The 20,586-nt window shown below is 40.1% G+C and overlaps 1 protein-coding gene across 1 annotated transcript in view; it reads right to left on the bottom strand.

Annotated features, from left to right (window-relative positions):
• Nucleotides 1-8,182: 8,182 nt before the first annotated feature.
• Nucleotides 8,183-20,586, bottom strand: part of NAA15 (N-alpha-acetyltransferase 15, NatA auxiliary subunit) — a 42,524-nt gene continuing 30,120 nt past the window's right edge. The window contains exons 14-20 of the mRNA XM_040577934.1: nucleotides 18,910-19,123; nucleotides 17,544-17,737; nucleotides 15,298-15,406; nucleotides 14,605-14,703; nucleotides 13,715-13,858; nucleotides 12,514-12,611; nucleotides 8,183-9,629 (exon numbers count right to left, since the gene is read on the bottom strand). Of these exons, the coding sequence (XP_040433868.1) occupies nucleotides 9,429-9,629; nucleotides 12,514-12,611; nucleotides 13,715-13,858; nucleotides 14,605-14,703; nucleotides 15,298-15,406; nucleotides 17,544-17,737; nucleotides 18,910-19,123 (1,059 nt within the window). The 3' untranslated portion in view covers nucleotides 8,183-9,428. The remainder of the gene's footprint in view (nucleotides 9,630-12,513; nucleotides 12,612-13,714; nucleotides 13,859-14,604; nucleotides 14,704-15,297; nucleotides 15,407-17,543; nucleotides 17,738-18,909; nucleotides 19,124-20,586) is intronic.

Below are 20,586 nucleotides of genomic sequence, written 5' to 3'. Positions count from 1 at the left end.
CAGGTTTTTCTTCTAATAATGTGATATCACAGTGTGGTTTTGGTACTTATTTCTGCAAAAATAAGGTTTCCTCCTTCTTTTCCTAGGCTCTCATTTGTTACCAAGGGCATAGTGCTACTCCTGTTTTAATCAAAACATTGAATAAAAACATCCCACCTATGAACAAAACTGGGAACCATCCCCACTTCAGTCCCTTTTAGCAAAACCCCACTTCAACGAGCCACATCTGTTGTTTTCAGCAAGAACAAGATTGGGGCCTCCAGTAAAATCAGCATTACCTGTATAAATAGCAAAACCTCCTCTCCTCTCCTCCCCCCAAACTTTGCAGTCACTGACCCAGCGGGCTGTGATAACTAACCTGATTCTTCACCAGTACTGTGGTGCCACAGCTGCGCTGAAATGCTGCTTCAAGGACATCTCCGAAAGAGTATCAGTCTTCAGGGTGTCAGCCACACAAATCTGCTTTTTAAGAGGGCTGCATATGAAAGGATATTAGAAAGCAAATATTATAACGTATTTGTGCTATTGACAATACTATGATCTCACCAGAAAGAATAACGTATATAGAAAAAGCAAAAAACCCCACCCAAACCAGAGGGAGCCTGTGCATCTCATAATATTGTTAACTTAAGTACGAGGCAAAAGCTGTATTTTCCCGGTGGTTTGCCAAGATGTCCCTCCTGCTATCAGATTTTTAGTTTTCTTACTATATTTCAGAGCTCCTGCTTGTGCTTATTCCAGCGATGCCGTTCTTTCTCTTGCCCTTTCTTAACACACAGCAGCAGTCCTTGCCTCCAGGCCCAGGGCTCAGCCCTGCGCTCAGGTCAGCCTGCTTCCTCAGTTCTAGCCTAGCTGCAGCGCAAAGCTTTTCCCCCTTCCCTTCTCTTTCAGGGTTTTACACGAGGGCAGATTTAGGTAACCATACGTTATTCACGTAGTATGCATGCAGTTTGTGTACCTGTCAGTACTTTATAAAAGGCAGGACGGCTTCACTCTCAGTTGTCCTTTTCAGTGCAACCAAGCCGGAGGATTTGGTACGCTTTCACGTTGCTCATTCATATTTTTGTCTGAAAAGCAGTGTCTCGCGTCCTTTTGTACTCTCTGTGCGTGGAGACGTTCCCTTGCCCACGTGTGCCGCCTTGCGCAGTGATTCCAGCTCACCTCCAAGGGCAGTACCCCCAGCAGGCAGGTCTCCAGCAACTCCAGTGGCAGATGGAGCTGGAGGAACAAGGGATCAGCTGCCCAGTGGGCCCCGCCACCTGAACTCTTCTTCGGTCTGCATGGCGCTCCTGCATCCCTCTCCCTCCGTGGCTTTGATTGCAGTGGAAAACATGGAATAAAACTGTGAAAAAAAGACGGTGGTAATCGGAGAGCTGAACAAGACCTGCCCTCCTCCCTCTCCCCGTGGTTCACGCTAACCTTAACCAGCTGGCTTGGCCTTCGGAAACAGGCACACGTTGGGTGGGCAGGAAAGCCGGGATACACGGTGGGTTTACCAGTTGGAAAGTGCTTTTGGGGTCACCTAGTGAGGGGGTAAAAGCTAAGCAAAGAGGGATTGTTTTTGTCTTTTTTTTTTTTCCATCCTCATGAAAAAGGGAATTTTTTTGATTGAGTGACAGGAACTAAAAATTGTGTTTTCTCTATTCCCATGCACTTTCTGTATTTGAGTTTGGAGCGTCAGGGAATTTGGGAAAGAGGTGATAGTGTAGGGTCAGGCCCACTGCATCTGAGGTGTTGCATGGAGAGGATTTCAGACAGGCGCCGTGGCTCACAGGACAGCCTGTGATGCTGCTGTATGTAATTTTATACAGTAGTATGAAGAAGTCTCAGCCCAGTTTGGCAAAAAATACCAACATCTAATTGAAGGGGGTAACCATCCTCCATCATCAGAGTCCTGGGGTATTAAACAGAAAGTAAAAGACACGTGATCTAGAAAGACACTCATCAGGGGTCAAAATAGGAATTCAAAAGCACAAACAAGTTTACTCTTCAATAAAGCAGAGATTGTTTTCCCAGCTCAAACATATAAAAAATATTTTCCAGTTACATTTCATTAAGACATTTATTGATATCACAAGTGAAATGAGATGCAGAATTACGAGCATTTGGCAATTCCTAAGAGAAAAAAAAAGTAACGATTGAAATGCATGATGTTGGCTTCTGGCTGTTTACATTTTCCTAGAACTTTATAAAAATACTTGTAAATGGAAAAATAAAACTGCAAAAAATTAGCAGATAATTGCTAAAACCAGCTCAGTATATTATGAGGAGTCAATATATTATGTTTTTAAGTTTCAAATTTTTGCGATAAAATCATACAAAGTGTATTCAGGGAAGAAGAGCTGTTCCTGCTGTCAGGGGCAGACAGGACATCTCTGTGGTGCTCTTAAAAGAACAGAGCAATGGCTCTTGTTTTTGGGAAGTTCAGGGGAAAATGCCAGGCACGGCAAGGTCCTGAAAAAGCCCTCATAAACCCATGACTTGCACGCACTTACCATGGAAACGGCAGTCTTACGGCATGAACCACACAACAGCCTCATCTTTGCTCACCCTTTACCTTCCCTTAAATAAAGGGCGTTTCCACATCCCTTGGGTTAGCGGTGCGAAGGCAAGCGTACCAGCCAGTCCCAGTCCTGGAGAACCACAGCCTGCTTCATCCACAGCACAGCCAAGTCATTGCCCAAGTGGGATTCCTCCTTCCCCTGCTTCACAACAGCTTAGGCATCGCAGAAGTCATGCAATCCAAACGAGAACATTACCTTTGTACATATTATTAAAAAAAAATAAAATAAAGAGAACAGAACCCTGACGTTGCTTTGCTAACTGTACAATGACTTGACCACTTGGCTTTTCTTTGTTTTCAGAACAGTGTTTATTTCCCCTCCAGCAGCATCTGGTGAGGTTTGATAGCTGCAGGAAGGGCACTCGCTAGGCAGTTGGTATGTGTCCCTTCAGCGTTTTGAGGCAGTGACCGCAGAGAGGTGGTGTCTTCCTGCTGCTGCACGTGAGACCTTCAGAACAATCTCCAGCAGCATAGTGACAAGGTAGGAAGATCCTTTATACCTGATGGAATGGACAGGTACTGATGAAAAGTCAGTCCTGACAGATTTATGCAGATAATATAACGTACGAACTGCTAGACGACCTTGGCTCCTCATAAATCTCCTGTGCCTTAAGTCCTCTTGTAGACAATCATGAGGAGCTGTTCCCAGAGAGAGAAGGGTGAAGTCTGAAAGTATTAAAAGTTCATGGCAGGCAGTTACCCGGCATGAACGCCCCTTCCCTCTCACAAAAGAAAAATGAAATCGCTGAGGACACTGACAAGGACGGGATGTTATTTTTCAGCAGGGGATGATCCGTGCAAAGCAACCCTTACTGTGACCAGCTCCCCTTGCACATCCAAAGGGATGGATACGAGGATATTGCTGTGGTCACTTCAGCATCTCCCTCCCTGCCAGATGTTTATAACGAAGTACAGAATGTGCATGTTGCTGGAGCCCCTTGTGCTCGCTGCAGACAGTGCTCATCAGAACTGTTGTTCATTACACACAGGAGTTAACAAGCAATTTTTCCCAGGTAATCTTAATGGTCAAGTTCACAACACGCTATGGGTTATTCTAATGCTGTGTCAGCTGCTAGCTAGTTACTTTTGCTCCTAGTTTGTCAGCATTACCATATTATTTTGTCTGCTGACTGATTGAAGCCACGAGACATCCGGGGATGCTGAGTCAGGAAAGGAGGACTTATGGGTGGGGGAGAGGAGGCTACTGAGATTTGTTATTTTCTCCCCCCAAACTAGACCCGAGGAAAATAGCAAACGCTTCTTCATTCGGCTTGCCCCTCAAACCCCTTTTGTTCAATATCCTTCAGTAAGAGCATTTCCCAAATCCCCACGTTGGCTCTTTGGAGCCTGAAAAATCAAAGGTTCTTTGTACACGTACATACAATTCGCCTGAAGGGTAGGAAAGGCGGCTCTCTGCCGAGGTCATTCTTTTCTAGCCCGACTCCAAAGAGAGCCACAGCCTTTCCCTACTGATCTTGCTCCCTTTGGCGAGACCCGCACCCCAATTTACAACCCGTCAGGATGGAAGGAGGTGATGGGGAAATTAAGGGAACTAGTCAAGGGGTGGTTTGTTACAAAGCTAGCAGGCATCTAAGGAGGACGCTGAACCCTACAAGGAAACACTAGTACTCATGTACAAACAGAACTCAGCATTTTTATTCTTTGATTGACTTCCTGCCAGTTTTGATATTTGCTACCACCAGAGAAGAGCGTAAAAACACAGTACAACATTGTTAACCAGTTAGGAAGGCTGGAAGGGAAAGCAAATCCCAGTACAATTGCAAGTAACTTTGTGGAGTTTATAATTAAGATTTTTTTGAACGGATCAGCAATGAAGCAATAAATATGCTGCTGCACTGAACCAACAACAGGACTTGCACTAAGTTCGTGGTTTATTGCATTACAGTTTAAAACTAAACATTATCCATCATCATACATTTGTTCACCAACCAGGTAAATGACACTTTTTCCTATGTTATATGCTAAATGGCTAAAATTATGCTGTAGCTGAATTAGACTAGGACTAGTAGAGGTAGATATTGAATGGGCAGTGCCAGGCAGAAATATTTCGTAAAAGTACTTCTTGACTTTTGTTATAAACAGTTAGCAGATGTAACATTTTCAATTAAAACAACTAACATCTTAGGAAAGCTATTCTAAGATGCTTTGGATTTCATAGTAATATTTCTCTTGCAAAAAACAAACCCTTTGATATGGTCCCTTGTAAACTGGACAATCTTTGTCCTCTTGAGTTTTCTGCCACGATTTACTTGAAGACCAACATACAAAGCTAGAATCTTTGTGAACATACTACTATTTGCTTGTACCGTTGTAGAAGTAATACATATTTTACAGCTTCCTCAGCATGGGAAGACTGCATTTATAGTATTTACAGCTTCAGTAATCTTTCTAGTAATAAAACCCTGCTATTTTATACTTAATCTAAAAATGGAATTTCTACTATGCCACCTCCTTATAACTCACTTCAGTCTCCTTTTGCTGAGCTGGCTCTATCAGTTGCTCCTTGCCATTCTCACTGCTGGCCGTATGCTCCTGGGAAGAAGAGTCTCTGCCTGAAAGAGGCATTAAAACTGGTGTTTGTAGACTGCAGCTTTAATTTCCAGGAAATACAATCATTACAACATGACCACGAGTTTTATAAAAATGTACGCCCTTTGCTCCTTACCACATCCAGGAACAGTTCACAACCGGAATACTCCTGGAAGCAAGAGCCTTTCCCCAGGCTCAGCAACTATCTTCCTCTGTCTGGAACATTAACTTTCATTAATGAGCTTATAGACTGCTCAATGCCTTACTGATGTTACTGTCTAATTGTAACTGTACTACATTTGCATGGTTTTCCTCCACAGGATCTCAAAGCAGTATCTTATCAGACAAGCGTAACTCTTATATCCACATAGTTTGAGCTATTTTACATTACCACTTCGATACCAACTGCATTTTTAGAGCAAACTTTTTTAGGGGGAAAGACAGGGGAAAGATTCAAAGCTAGCTAGCTACCCAGTACAGAACACTCAAACATTTAAAGCAATTTAAACACAAAAAACATTTAAAGCAATCATTAAAAGGGAAAAATAAAATCATTTTAATTCAGGTATAGAGCTGGATTATCGTATCAAGTGGTTTTTGTTAGAATTAGTGGCACACATTCAAAGCACAACTGCGGCGTATGGGACGCTAGCACTGCAGGAATGATGGCACCATCGCTCAAACTCTCAAAGGCATCATGTTAGACAAAGATCTTAAGTTTTCTTACTTTAACTTGCTCACGTGATACTGAAATTGTATTTGCACCTCTGGTTTCTCAGGCCTGATCTCACCCTACTCTCATTGGTGTTTCCTGTCTATGAGCTTTGACAATTCGATCTGGCTGAAGAGTAAGGTGCTACACCAACTTCCAGGGTCTACTGTAGAGCTGGAGCACCTCCAGACCTGGAAAAACAAACCAAAGCAAACACTACAGGAAGATTTAATAGGCTAATTGTATGTACCTCACCTAGCCCTAGATAGCTCCCTGAAAAACTGGAATTTTCTTCTTCCTCACTAGGAGGGAAATTGAGCGACAAATTTTCTGCTGTATTATGGCTGACACACCACACATCAGGACATGATTCCTCCCCTATGAACATGGAAGCATTAAGACCTCTACTGAAAAAAACCGTAACTGTAGAAGAATATAGGAGCTTTTAAGGCATTTAAGATGCAAAGAAAGAATGTGAGTTACTGACTAGATAGTTTTGAGATTATTTTACCTGTTTGTTCACACATACCACATATCTGAATGCTCTGGTCTCCAAAGGGAAAAAGCGAGAACATCGCCTATCTCGGGGCAAACAACCACTTTCAGTTACTTACAATTTCAGTCCAGTTCTGACTCTGGCATTGCTTCACGCAACGTGCATTTGCACCATCTACAGTCTCCATTAGGGAAAAAATCGGTTTTGACTTTTGTCCCCAGGAAAGATATCCATGGCGTATCTCATGACCAGTGGCTCCACTGTTGGTGAAAACATTTCTCCAGCGAAAAACATGACGAATCGAAACACATCATGTCATTAGCAAGCCAACGTTCTGGGTCACTCTGGCCATGACCGCAATCCCTGCTCACCTGCTTCTGCAGCCAAGTACCCGTGATTACGATTTGGGATCTCAGCATGCAAAGCCAAGTTTTCACTGTAGCATGACACTCTGTAATACTACTACTACTACTGCTTCGCAAGACTCATTGCATTGGATTGACTTCATTTCCACCTCTTAAAAACTTGTCCTTGGAAGTTAGCATTGCATTTAACATGAGAGATTGAAAGATGAAGGAATAGCAATTCCTTTGCCAGTTAAAGAACCTTCTTCTGCAAGTAAACTCTTGAGTTTCATTTCCTCGGACTTGAGTCTTCTGGAATGGGATGAGGAACCTCTTTAATCCAAAAGCATAATCTCTGAAGCACTACGGATGCCCTTCAGCAAGGTTATGAAGAAATGTCTTTGGGGAAATCACAATGGATGCGTAGATGGAGGCTTCTGGAAGGCCCACAGAAATAGCCTTTCCCACTTGCATAATGAAAGATAACAAGTAACCTCTTGCTCTTAGTTCATCTATTTCAACACAAACACAAACAGGCAGTGAAAAAGTAAAGGAAATAATCCTATTTATAGGCAGCACCCAAAAAACAAAATTTGGGAAAAAAATTGCTTGATGCAATTCACAATCTGTTAAAAAGAGTGAGCACTCATCTGCCTCCAGCTAAGCATCAGAAGCCAAGAAAACGGCAGCAATACTCAGAGGCAAGGCCAAAAGCTCATAGCTTGTGTAGGCAAGATTGAACCATCTTCAGTAGTTGCAGCAGACATGCAGTCCAGGTATCTCAGGCTGCAGAAAAGACTGAGATCTAGACATAAATACCAGAGTCAATTAAAGGCTCTATAGGTATTCTAGTAGTCCCTAAAAGCCCAGCAGATTAAATATACAAATATTGCCATACAACCTACATTTCTGACATGAACTACACTGCAAACATACACAAGGATAGTCTAACCATGAAAAAAGTGGGGCTGAATATACAAGAAACAAAAACCCTGTCCTTCTGACAGTTAGAAAACTACAAACCCCAATAAGTCTTCCTGGATTTCTTAACTGTATGTGTCAATCACTGAATTCCATGACGTGGAAGAGGAAGGCTGGGTATCCACATGATGGATACTCTGTAACTGAACTTCTGCAGCAAAGAAGGCACTCACTTTAGAAGCTGTAGTTTATTTTCTCCTCTGTTTTATATGATGAGCCTATTAAAAAAAAAATTTGAGCGCTTATCGATATTATTAACACAGTAGACTCGTAGACTGAAGCTTGACTTTGAAAATAAAATTCAATGTAACATTGGTGGAACTTAAAAGCCAAGTAGTAAAGCGTTCTGTGTTATAGGACTTCCCAGACATTCAGTATTTACATATAATGCATTTGCACTTTATACTCAGCTACCACCCATCAGCAGTGACATTATTAGCGTAACTGGACAGCACAGTAAGCCAACCCTGAGCTGCACTGTAGTGAACCCATTCATTTTCAAAGTACAACAGAGATTGGTTTAAATATTCACACAATTGTTTTTCAAAACATTTTATTGCATTATATTTGGTACCTTATGTTTGACAAAGGAAATTACATCTGTAACTGCAGGAATAAGAAGCTGGTCTGTTATTGAAAAAAAATCTTGGGCCCCTTAAAAGTTACAAAGTCTTGGGCTTGCCTGAAACAACTGAGCAAGAAATATATTCTTAGAAATGTAGGGCTTCAAGTATTACAAACCTGTGACACTGTGGAAAAGTTCCAGAGGTATCTAAACTGCAGCACTTTTTTTTTTTTCTGCATAACGTGAACAAGGCCTGCTGAGGTTTTAAACTATTAGTCTCTTGATCAGTCAAAATGGTAGTCAGGAGTTCTCCTCTTTGCAACTTCAAGCCATAGTATGTCCTCATTTTGTTTCATTCTATGTGAAAAATGCATGCTATCTTTCCTATTAGTTGGTGCCACATCACAGTGCATAATTTTATTTGGTTCTTGCATTACAGTTTTAAAAAGTTTGGCCAACCTACGCCAATAGGTTCATCTCAAGAACAGCAATGTTGATTCTCCCCCCCCCCACCCCCCGAGTTCAATTCAAAGAGAGAGAGTTTTAACTGGTTCCTTCAGTTAAAAACTGTGGTGCAAGAACACCAAACTGATCGTGTACAGTGAGTTTCAGAGACACAACAAGCTTATTGAACACACTATGTTTCTTAATTCTGCTTGATATCCGTATGTCCCAGCATCCACAACATAACGCGTATGTTGCAGGCTTCTCTGTATATTCTGATTCACATTGCATACTTCCTATGGACAGAATCATCCCCGTATCAAAATCAGTCAGATGCTAAAGCCCCATCAACTCTTTGTGCTCAGTGAAAGAATCCAGTGCTAAAACAGCATTTTTGCTGTCTGAGATAACAGTAATCTCACAAGACAAATTTAAAGTAATATTTCTGCCACACACCTGCTCCGAGGGCTATACGCCTCCAGATTTTATATAAATTAGTTTAAAAACATGGGTAGGTAGGTAAGGAGAAGGGGGTTTTTTCTTCAATTTTAGCAGCTTTTAATTTTTAAGAAACCGAACAACCTATATCCAGTAATATGTTAGATATTTTATATATATACTTTGTCAGCAGGATAAAAAAAAAGTAAAACTATTTGAAGGCAACATTTTTTTTCCTTCTGTTCTCTGTGTAAGTTAGAGCAATTCAGCAGGTGCGTGACAAAAATATTATACACCAGATATGGTCCAATGTCATTTTTTTCCAATAAAGTTGTTCATATTTCATTGGCCAGTTCTTCAGGCTCTGCAGAACTATCTCCATTAACTGTGATCTTCATATCCTCTTCATATCCAGGGGGCATGAAAGCCAAAGCATAAGGGAAAAGCTTATGACAATTTGCTCTGTAAGTTTCAGATGCTTCTTTACAGTCTCCAAGGCTACCGTCACATAAAGCTTCTAATACCTCCATACAAGTCTAATTAAAGAGAAAAATAAAGAAGTGTTATGCCTTCTTAAAAGTTGGTCTGAACACTCACAAACCAGAAATATAACTCTACAAAGGAAACAAACTCCAAGTATTGTTTTCTATCAATATCAAATGACTTTTTTTTTTCCTTCAAACTAGACACAGCATGAAATACCAGTGGAGTCTGAGTCAAAATAACGCAGTTTAAAAAGGGATTCCAAAACCAGCTAGAAATCTTGACTGAATATGAAAACACTAATTTGTCAGCTGTTCCTTATTTTCCTAAAAAAGAACTGAATCTTACTAGCTGGCAACCAAAACCCGGGTTTACTTGCATCTAAATGTGTTTTTTGGGTTTGTGGTTCCCCCTCCCCTCCCCAGGACACACTGAACATTTCAGCAATATGTAACATACATTTGTATTTTAGTGTTCACAAATAAAACAACAGATCCAGAATATATACTCTAATTTCCTAATCATCACTTTTGTGAACGTGCTTTCAGATAAAGTTGAAAGAACTACGAAATATTTAATCATTAATAACACATAACTAAAAAGTAAAAATATCATCAGCTGAATAACTGTAATTAGATGTGAAAATATTTCTGGTAGGGGAAAAAAATTTTTTTTTTTTACACTGAAGGATATGTGACTTACTGAAGTGTGTCTAACTAGTGAATCAAACCAAATTACCCGGATATTATCACATCCTTCAATGTATCTGCAGTTTCATATCCTTTTTTGTTCATGAATTAGGAGAGAAAAATGAGATTGCCTGTGTTTTTTTCCAACTTGCATTCCAAACACGAGAAACTGACCTACTGAGAGCTTCACTAAAGCCCAGCAGCACTTAACATCCATCCGTGCCATGTATGCTAGCCTTAGCACAGCAAGCTAGTCTTTTTCCGCTCCTCTGACATTTACTACAGCTTTTATTTGTTCTGTGTATTAACTGCTCTGTCCTCCTGCTATGGGGTTATGACGCCCTCTTCAACAACCCCTTTTCCTTACATTTGCTGTTCGTGACACTGGCATCCCCAGAAGGCCAAATATATCTAGATTTACGCCTGCAACGTGCCCTGAGACAACTGGTCTTTACCAAAATTAAATGTAATATATTTGATCTCTTTGCGCATAAGAATGCCTTTCAACGAATGCCTAGACTCCTTCAGATACTCATTTTTTTAAGGGCACTTTCAACTTCCATATAGAAGTTCAGCAGAACTCCCGAGTCTTTCTTCATGCTGACACCAAGAATACCTAAATTGAACCTTCTGAGTTTTTATCACAACGCTGCGTCTATCATCTTTACATGCTGCTGAGTCAGCAGGACTACAAGAAGCATTGATCAAGGTAACACCTCTAAAACAACCAAGCATTTTTCGTTACATTTTAATCTTTCCCCAGTCCAAGTCCCAGAATCCCGCTCTCAGGCAAAAAGCAGCTATGAGGCAAAAAGAATCCTGTTCAAAGCAATTTAATTTTTTTTGTTCTCTAAATCTATTGATAAATTATTTTAAGCCCTTTGAGAATGCTTAAACAATAACAAACAAAAAAGAACCCAAAGAAGAAAACAGTTTACGAAAACTGCTAAATATGTTTTTAGGATATAAAAGACATGAGTGTCTCCCGTAACCAGATCAGCTAGAGAAAGGAGCTGAATCTTTTAACATCCTAAGCAAGGTCATAAATCAAGGCAAATGGTCTTCATTTGTCTCTCTTTTTCACCCCCTCTGTTTTGTCCAAAAATTCTATTGTGAACTTAAAATCCTTCACAATTATAGGCTCTGTTGGACCCACTGTATTTCCAAAGGGATGTGTTTCGTAAAATGCTGATTTTGGCCCACGAAAGAATAATTCTACTAGAAAGTTCACCTACTTTACTTGCAATAGGTCTAAAAAAAGTATCTCTTAAGCCCCCAGACATAAAGAGCACAATAAAGAAATAAAGTGCCAGGGGAACAGAGAGAAACTAACATCCTAAGGTTTGCACGGCCTGCCAAGGAATCTCTCTTAATACTTAATTAAATGCGCCGGACACTCACAGTAATGGCAAAGGAACTGCTTTGACTGGGATACAGAAAGAGTTTAGAAAAAGACTAGAAAAAAGAAAGGACATTTTATTCCTTCTCTGCTTTGTCAGGTAAGGTTCTGCCAGTGGATAGTCATAGCAGGAAAAAAAAAGTGTTTATTATTCTTTGTAAGAAACATAGATGCTAACAAAAATTATTTTTTAAACAAAATTTATCAAAAATTGAATACTTTGAATCGCAAGTCAGAACTAACAGCCTTCCCAAATGAAGGCGGGGGAGTGGGGAAGGGGGCACAGTGCCAGTGGCCCAGTGAGATCATTCCACGACCACCAGAATAGAGGAGAGTTTCAAAATTCGATAAGCTTTTTGCTAAACTACGTACCAAGGCCAAAATGTACACACGCACTTTTTGTTAAAGCAAAGATAATGCACACAGCCTGCAGAACAATGAATATAGGAAGTCTTCACAGAGTTCGAGCCACTCCTAACTCAATCGTTTTCTTGTGAACAGTTGCCTGTGTAGCAGCTAGAGCTTGGCCAGACTGCAATCCTTTTTTTGGGGAGGACTGTAGCATCTTTTGCCGTGTGAACCCTCCTGCATTTATTAAGCTTTCCTGTTCCCTGTGGCGATAACATGGTTTCTGCTGCTAGCTAGCTCTCTTCATATTACAACAAAATTACAATAAATGTGTGAAAAGGACATTAAACGTTGCAGTCCAGATGAACCCAGTTACCGCTTTCTCTCATGAGAACCCAACCTCCTTATCATGAGGCACAGCAATCGTTTCGGCTTCCTCTTACCTCCACAGAGCTTCCATAGATATACCAGAAGTAGTTTACAATTTATGAAATGTGTTACCTGAAGATTTCTGTTCATGAGGGATTCATCCAGGGTCATCGCCAGCTCCACTGCCCTTTTCTGACTGGAAGGATCTAAATAGTACATCATTTTGGCAGCTACAGGAGGAAAAAAATGTTTCATCACCCAGTGGATGACCAAAAACATCTTGTATACAAACATAAAATGGAGACAATACGACTAAGAAGGGACACTGGACTCTACAGTAGTAGTTCAACAGGGAACCACCTGGAGCACTGAAGCTTGACACCACAGCAAGCAGAAGGGTAGCTTTAAGTCTACTGTTCAATGCTAGACAAAGCATTAAAACAGATCGGCGCTGTCTTTACTGCAGAGTCGGAGCCTTTTGCAGCATGCCATGGAATCCCAGGCAGCGACGGTAACAACTCAGACCTGCTGCAACACACCGCAACTCCCTCCAGCACCACTGCTCCCGTGTTCCTCACACGGAAACTGGGGCACAGAAGAGGTGTGCACACAGAGCTCTTGTTATAACACCGTGCTCAGGACACAACCAGGACACAGTTCCAAGTCCCAGGACACAGTTTAATTGAAGGGACTTGATGCCAGAAAAGATGCAAGAGTAAACTCACTGCTTTTTGTGACCAGGTCTGAGCCCAGACTGAGCCACAACGGTAACGCTGCTCCCTGGGTGATTTACATCCCGTTTCCTATGTGGTGTACACACCGTAGTATGTGACCACTGTGGGTAGGCAGCCCTTCGTAACAGGTGACCAGCACCACCCAAGCTCCCCTTCCTGGTTAGGCACACCACTAGCGCTGGGTGCCACCTGGGCCTGCCGAGCTCTCAGCGCCTTTCTCTGGACAGCCAGCCTCTTCCAATACACTTCTCAAAATCCAAACCCCAACAGCTTCGCAACTCAGAAATACTATTTCACATACCAACTATTTCACAAATGCATTAAATAGTTGCAGCCTTATGATACATTCCTCATGCATCAGAAATGAGTACAGGACAGAGAAGTCCAAAAATTGGTATTTTAGCAGCATATAGAAAAAATTAAGAGAAAACCACAGACAACCTGGTGGTCATGCTATTGCAAAAACGCAAGCTGAAAAAGAAAGCATTCCTCATGGAAAGAGTGATTTTTAACATCACTGGTGCTGATAATGAGATACCGCTGCTAAAGAAGCACAGAAAATGCAGAAGCAGGGCAGAAAAAGGATCAAGGCAGAATACCTGATAACCTATGTGGTAATGAGTCATAGTTCTTTTTAAGGAAAGCTTCATTGAAGTTCTTTGGATTAGTTGCTCCAAAAAGCCGATTCATTTCTTGGTTTAACACTGTTCTAACCGCATCAGGCAGATCCTTACTTTCAGATACTGTTGAATCGGGGGGGGTGGGGGTGGAAAAGTTAACTGAGGTAAGCACAGGTAATCACAATAAAATCTACTTAATGCATTTATTTTACTACCTGTCACCTTACATTATTATTATAAATGAAAAAAATAATCTCAAAGATGCATGAAATTCAAAAGGGTAAATAAATGGATCTGGTTGGAAAAAGCTTAACTGTGACAGTTTTCTGATACTTAAAAAAGCCAAAGCCTTTGTTACTCCAGTACTTTCTCCCTTACAGACTAAAATCCATTAGGAGTTTAGATTGAGGTCATACAAGTCTGTTCTTAAATGTATCTAGTCTGCAGCCACCAACAGGAAGGGTGACCTTTGGGGCAAAGGAAGGGAGAGAACCCTTCCAAACTTCTAACACAAAGGACAAAATCCAAAGCCTTTTTCTCGCACACTGACACAGGCTGCCAGCAGAAAAGTCAGATTTGTCACTGCAGTTTCCATTTCCTCACTCACTCTTTCACGACTTCACCGTTCTACTCACAGGCTTTTCAAGACTTAACTGCACAAGTTGGAGTAACTACTAAATCCAACTGCAGTCAGAATCAACATGATTTAATTTTAGCATGAATCAGTTGTTTTAAAAGCTATCTAGTATGTGTCTCAAACATCTTGAATTAACTGTGCTAACAGTCCATAAACTAAAAATCAGTGACTATGAGGTTTAGGCATCATATGGAAGCGTGTACAGACGAAGTTGTACTGAACAGATACATACCACTGCTGAAGAGGTGAATCATACACTCATGAAGCCAAGGATGACTAGAATCAATAGCAAAGGCTCTCTTCACAGACTGAAGCATCAGAAGGAACTTCTCTGGAAAAGAAAGCGTTGCCAAATGTTCAAAAACCTGTGGCTGGAACTCGCTGCATTATCTTCCAGTATTCAGTGCTTGAAATTAGAATGATTCGAAGAAATTAAAGCTGAGCGTACCGCTACAGCCAATTTTTCTAACATGCGTTTATTTAACCATTGAATTAAGCCTTTAAACTAGTATGTAAATTTGAACATAATAAGTTCTTAAAGCATAATATTTACCCGATAGAAGAATTCAAAAGTCAAGTGTTTCAAAAGACCAGTTCTCATTAGCAACTGTACACCACTTCTTTACAGTGTGTAGTTCTGCAAACTATAGATACAAAGAAATAACTAGGGCAAATGCAAGTTGGGAAAATTAACTACAGTCTCATTGCTTATAGATTTAAACACAGCAAAAAAAAGTGGATAATCACCAAATGTTCAAACTTTGGTTTTTCACAGACTGCTCATGGCTGGGGTATCAGTCCAATGCAAAGTTGTGTGTCTCAACAGGGACTGACTCCTCATATCTCATTAATAATTTTTGCTTAAATTCAAATTTACGTCTTTATGTAATGCAAATTGCTTTCTTTCATTAGTTTTCTCACCTACCTTTTCGAAAATAAATCTCAAAGGCAAAAAGATGCGTCTCTATTTTATTTTTCACTAAATTCTTCAGGGGTGTTAAAAATTTAATGGCTTCTTCCAAAGGTGCTTCAACCTACAGATTCAAGGAAGTGACACAGAACTAAGTCAAAGTTTAAACACAGTAATTCACAACAGAATTAGCTATTTCTGAGTCACAGCAGTAACTCTCATAAGGCAAATGCATAAGATTACCTCTTCTGTTACAAATTTTGCATTTTTCGCTCAACATTAGTGTCTAAACGCAGACTGTTAGGTCTAAAAAAATTGCTTTGTGGTTACAAATCACATGTTCCTATAGTGATACAAGTCTTCACTGCTGACGTATGATAGAAGGCAAACAAAGCTGCAGCTAAACCTGCACTGTAATGGGCAGTGCAGCCCCCCACGCCAATCTACACACACGGGCCCGAGATGCTGGTGAATGACTGCTTTATGGCCACAACAGTCTGTTCATGTGAGCCTCAGACAGGTTCCTGAAAGCTGCCCGGTCACGGTGACATTCCCAGCCAAGATACTAACAGCAAGCTTGAAGGAACCAGATACTGATCATGGTCTTCTGGTCTTGGCTAGTGTAATCCAGTAAATGGCCAGCTTTAACACAAATTAAGTTTGTGCAACGATTCTTTACAGACAGATCACTGGCATCTAGAGGTTAGGGATAATTTGAGCAAGAACTCTCTGTTGTCCCTCATATTTACGTTTTATGAATATAAGCCACTCTCCAAGAATCAGATACAAAATTTAATTGTTGTCTGTCAATAACAATTTAGCAACGTTGAAGCAATACACTTCACTGCAAATAACAGAGTTGGAGACAATGATGGACAGCTTATGAGGTTCCTGCTAAGCATATACTACGACAGTTTTCATTATAAAATCACGTAATTTATACGTGCTCTTTTGAGTTTGCATACATCAGTCATAGCTGTACACTTAAACTATTCGGGACATAAAATAAAACAGATTTCAAGGCTATGCCTTTAATGCTGAAGCTACATACCCGAAGTAGTCTAGGGGCAACCGTTTCAGGAAAACTGTTTGCAAGTGACCACGTCAGAAATGGTCTTCTGGCACTTGCAACCAACCGAATTTGGAAGTGTCTGTATCACGATTCTGGTATTACATGTAATACAACTAGGGGAGATTTACCAAAGGAATGCATTATACAGCTGCGACTATTCCCTATAACCTTGGGGGCTGCCTAGATTTTCCTGGGATATCCCATGACATCTCTCTCTCCTCTAGAACTCCATTTCAATACATGCCATAGTGACCATTTCAATCTTAACTAGCCCTGCAATTAGAATGCTCCTTCTTGCAACCAGTGAGCTAAACAATGGGAACACCAACAATATTCTTAAATGACTAGTCAAGTTTCTTTTTTTTTTTTAAGTCGCTTGCTTCCTGGCTACAGAGTGAAGTTTACCATTTCAATTTTCAAGTATCACCCCAAGAGCCAATAACAGCCTTTATGCTTTGTAATGTGAAAATACCAAATACTGTATCTAGGATACTATACTGCTATTACCATAAACTAATTTTTCCAGTCTGTATCTATTTTGTAAACTACCTTTCCTCACATTTTCCAAGAGTTTTCCTGCTCCTTACAGGTAACAACTTTTAGTGCAAGAACAGTCCTCTGGGTCATGTCCCCTTTATATAACTCTACAGTGCTTAACCCAGATCTCAAAGTCCACCTCTGTCTACTCTACCACTATTTCCAAACAGTTTCTTTATCCTTTTTTTCCCCGCCCCAATTCGAAACAAATGCAAACAAATGCTGTCAAAGCATTCAGTATTTCTGTGTCTCCTCTTTCGCAGGTTGTCTATGCTCAATAAATTAAAAAATAGTATGGGACAAAGAGTGAATGATAATCACCTTACATACAGAATAGAAAGACTTCCATCCGATCAACTAGAAACAGGGTATAATCAACAAGTTAGTGCAACACACACATGAAGATAATTCCACCTGTAGCAAATGTCTACGACTGCCTTTGAGAACTAGGCACAAAAACTGTGATTTCATCACATTACTGACAGTACATCCAACAAACTACTCCTAGAAAAGAATTCTTTTTAAAATGCCACCTGTGAAGAGAAGCCATACAAAAGATAAACAAGTTATCTGAATGGCTTTCAAATTGTATGTGTGCTCACTGTAACTTTTCTAGAAATTTCTATGAATTTTTTATTACATCAGTAAGCACCTTTGCCAACTTCTCAGGGATAAGTTCTTCTTTCGGTCCTCCGATTTCTTCATCATCATCATCTTTCTTCTTTTTCTGATTCCTCTGTTGCTTCTCTTTCTCAGCATTCTTCTTCTCCTCCTCCAGCTGTGCTTTCTTTTGCGCTCTTCTCTGCTTATTTCGTAGCTTCTTTAGCTCCTTGTCAGACATATTTGCTGTACACATGCAAAGGGCAAAACCAGACAATGTTGACATCTAATACAAACATTCTCAATCAGTTGTCAGACTCCATCATCATCTTTACACCATAAATACTAACTAGTGATGCTGCTATTACATTTGTAAAAGCTTATGTACTACCGACAGAGGATTTTACAGTCTATGCCGCTGCTTCACAATTCACAAATCCCTTTGTGAAATCACGGCGATAGGAATTCAACAGAAGCGTAACATGCTGAAAGGCAGAACAAAGTAACTACTGCATGACTCCATAAATCCAGTGCCAGGAGTAAGAGCGCACACCAATACACACTGATTTATTCCTCAGGCATTACACAACATGAATTATATTTAACGTAGTAATTAAATGGTCTAACAAAAATAAGGTGGAATAGTTGCACCATGGCACAGGCAGTTCCAGCTTTGTTTTTATTGCCCTACAGACATCTTACTTTTGACTCATATTCAGATCCTCTCCTCCCCTCCAAATAAAGCACGGAGAAATAATTTCAAACACATTGGAAAGCAGCTACCAGGAATTCTTTTTCACTTCTGCTTGTCTTAATTTGAACCTGAAGCCACACAAATGAACCGAGATGAGAAATACTAAAACCTGACAAATTCCTCTTGAAGGATTCAACAGCCCTTATCTCATAACATCTGAGGTGCTCCAAGCCATAATCACGTAAGTTGTTCTCAAATCAGAGATGAGAAAGAAAAAAAAGAAATTGATGGATTTGAACATTACTTTTTACATCAGAAGCAAGAGATTATAAAATTCAAGTTGCCATCTAGACAACTTTTTGCATACTAATAAAATGTTTACGAAGAGCTACCAAACACACCTGCTTCAATCTGTTATTTCATGGACCAGCAACCATGAGAATTCCGTGTCTTCCCATCCATTTTATAACACAAACATGTTTTACAATTGTGACTACAAAAAACATAATTGTTTTATCATAACCAAAATTAAAATGGGCATTATTTTAACTTTCAGTAAAACATCTACTTTTATATGGAGGCCAAGTTACAGTTCATCTACTTCAACTTGTGACAAAACTTATTTTTGGCTACTACAACCGACAACTATAAGAAAGGTGGATTTCCTTAAAATATCCAGTAATTAGTGAAACTACATATTTAATGAATCCTGAGGATTGAATACCTGTATCAGCCTCGTGTTCCTTATTTTCGTCTGTTAAGGGATTATCGTGAAGTTTCAAATATATCTCTATGGCAATTCGTGCTGCTTTGAAGTAGAACGGATGTTGTCGAAGTACATCTTCTAGTTTTAACAAGTCCACATAAGACCTAAGGGTAATCTTCCTCATACAGTAAGTGTGAAAGTCAAACTGGTCATCCGTGATTTCTACAAAATGCTAACACAATAGAACATAACATTATTTAGCAAGTATTAACAAATCAGATACTAACCTTGGCTTTTCTAATACACACACTCCCCAGAGGAATAATTTAGTAAAAGCCCGCTGTTTGACAAATATACGAGTTAACAAAACTCTCCAAAAATAAAGTCATGGTGAAAAGAACAGAAGGCAACATAGGTCAGAACCAAAATTCACCCGTTTCACAATCTCTTAACAGTAACTACCCTCTGACAATTTGCAGTTTAAGGGGCAAAGGTTCTACATTCATATTTTAAAAGTACTAGAAGAAAAATTCTTCTATGAACTGCTCTGGTTTTTTTCAGTCAAGAGTAGAATTTTTACTTCCATTAAATACCGTGGCAGGGAATTCCACACAAGGTGTGAGAAAGTACTTTCTTTTGTTCAAGATCTGCTTTCCCCACTGCGACCTCACTGTCCCCTTGTTTTTTGTTTGAGAAGCAGTGAGGGTCATCCCCCTCTTCAACTTACTTCTCCATGTGCTTATGATCTCATATACCTTCATCCTAAACTCAGCTGTTGCTTGTCAAAGCTGAGGATAAAATAGTAAGCGTGACAAGCCAGCTGCAATCTCTTCATGTCAGAAGGTACTCCACAGCACATACTTTACTAGTATTTTTAAGGAGGTGTGATATTCAGACGTAAACAGTACAACGGATTTATATAACGGAAGAAAAGTTTCCCTTAATTCCCAACACTGTCCTTTTGACTGCTGCTCCACACCAACACAGAAGTTTTTGCAGCACTGTCCGTAACAGTTCCAGGATTTCTGAGCAGCAATAATTCATGTAAGACCTTTTACTACTTATGCATAGGCATTCCTCTTGTCCCTCCTCCACCAAGTACACTGCTGAACGTGATGTCTCATGTGCCATTTTATTATTTAGTACTGAGACTGCAGGTGTTGTCCTTACACTACTCCCTTTCTGTGATCATTTGTTGATACATCAAACAATGGAGACCCCAGAGACACGCCTTAGTAAGCTCCATGATAAATTATTTTTCTTGTATAAGTTGATTATTTGCTCCTACTCTTGTTTTCCCAGCCATGAACCAGCTATTAAATCCACGAGATCAACTTCCCTTCCTTTTCTGAGACAGTTCAGATACTTTATGGTGTGAAGGACGACTTCAAAAGTGTTTCTGCAATCCAGAATACATTTTATCAACTAGACTGCCTTAAGCATAACCGGTACCTCTAAGAGATTGAAGAGGCACTGCTTTTTCTTTCAAAAGCTTTGTTGATGGCTTCCAAATGCAACGTATTTGTCTATCTTACTTCTGATCTCTACCACACCTTCAATCAATTCATCTAATAAATAATTAAACACAGTGACTTAATTCCTTTGGAATGTTTTTTCAGGGTGACCTAAAATCAGCTCTTCATTTGCTGACCTCTTCTGGTACACGAGACAATTTACAAGACTAACAGTTTCTTA

Source organism: Falco naumanni, chromosome 1 (assembly GCF_017639655.2).
Source record: "Falco naumanni isolate bFalNau1 chromosome 1, bFalNau1.pat, whole genome shotgun sequence".
In the NCBI taxonomy this organism is placed as follows: Eukaryota; Metazoa; Chordata; class Aves; order Falconiformes; family Falconidae; genus Falco; species Falco naumanni.
Note: the sequence above shows the minus strand (reverse complement) of the source record. Positions and strands in the feature narration are given on the sequence as shown.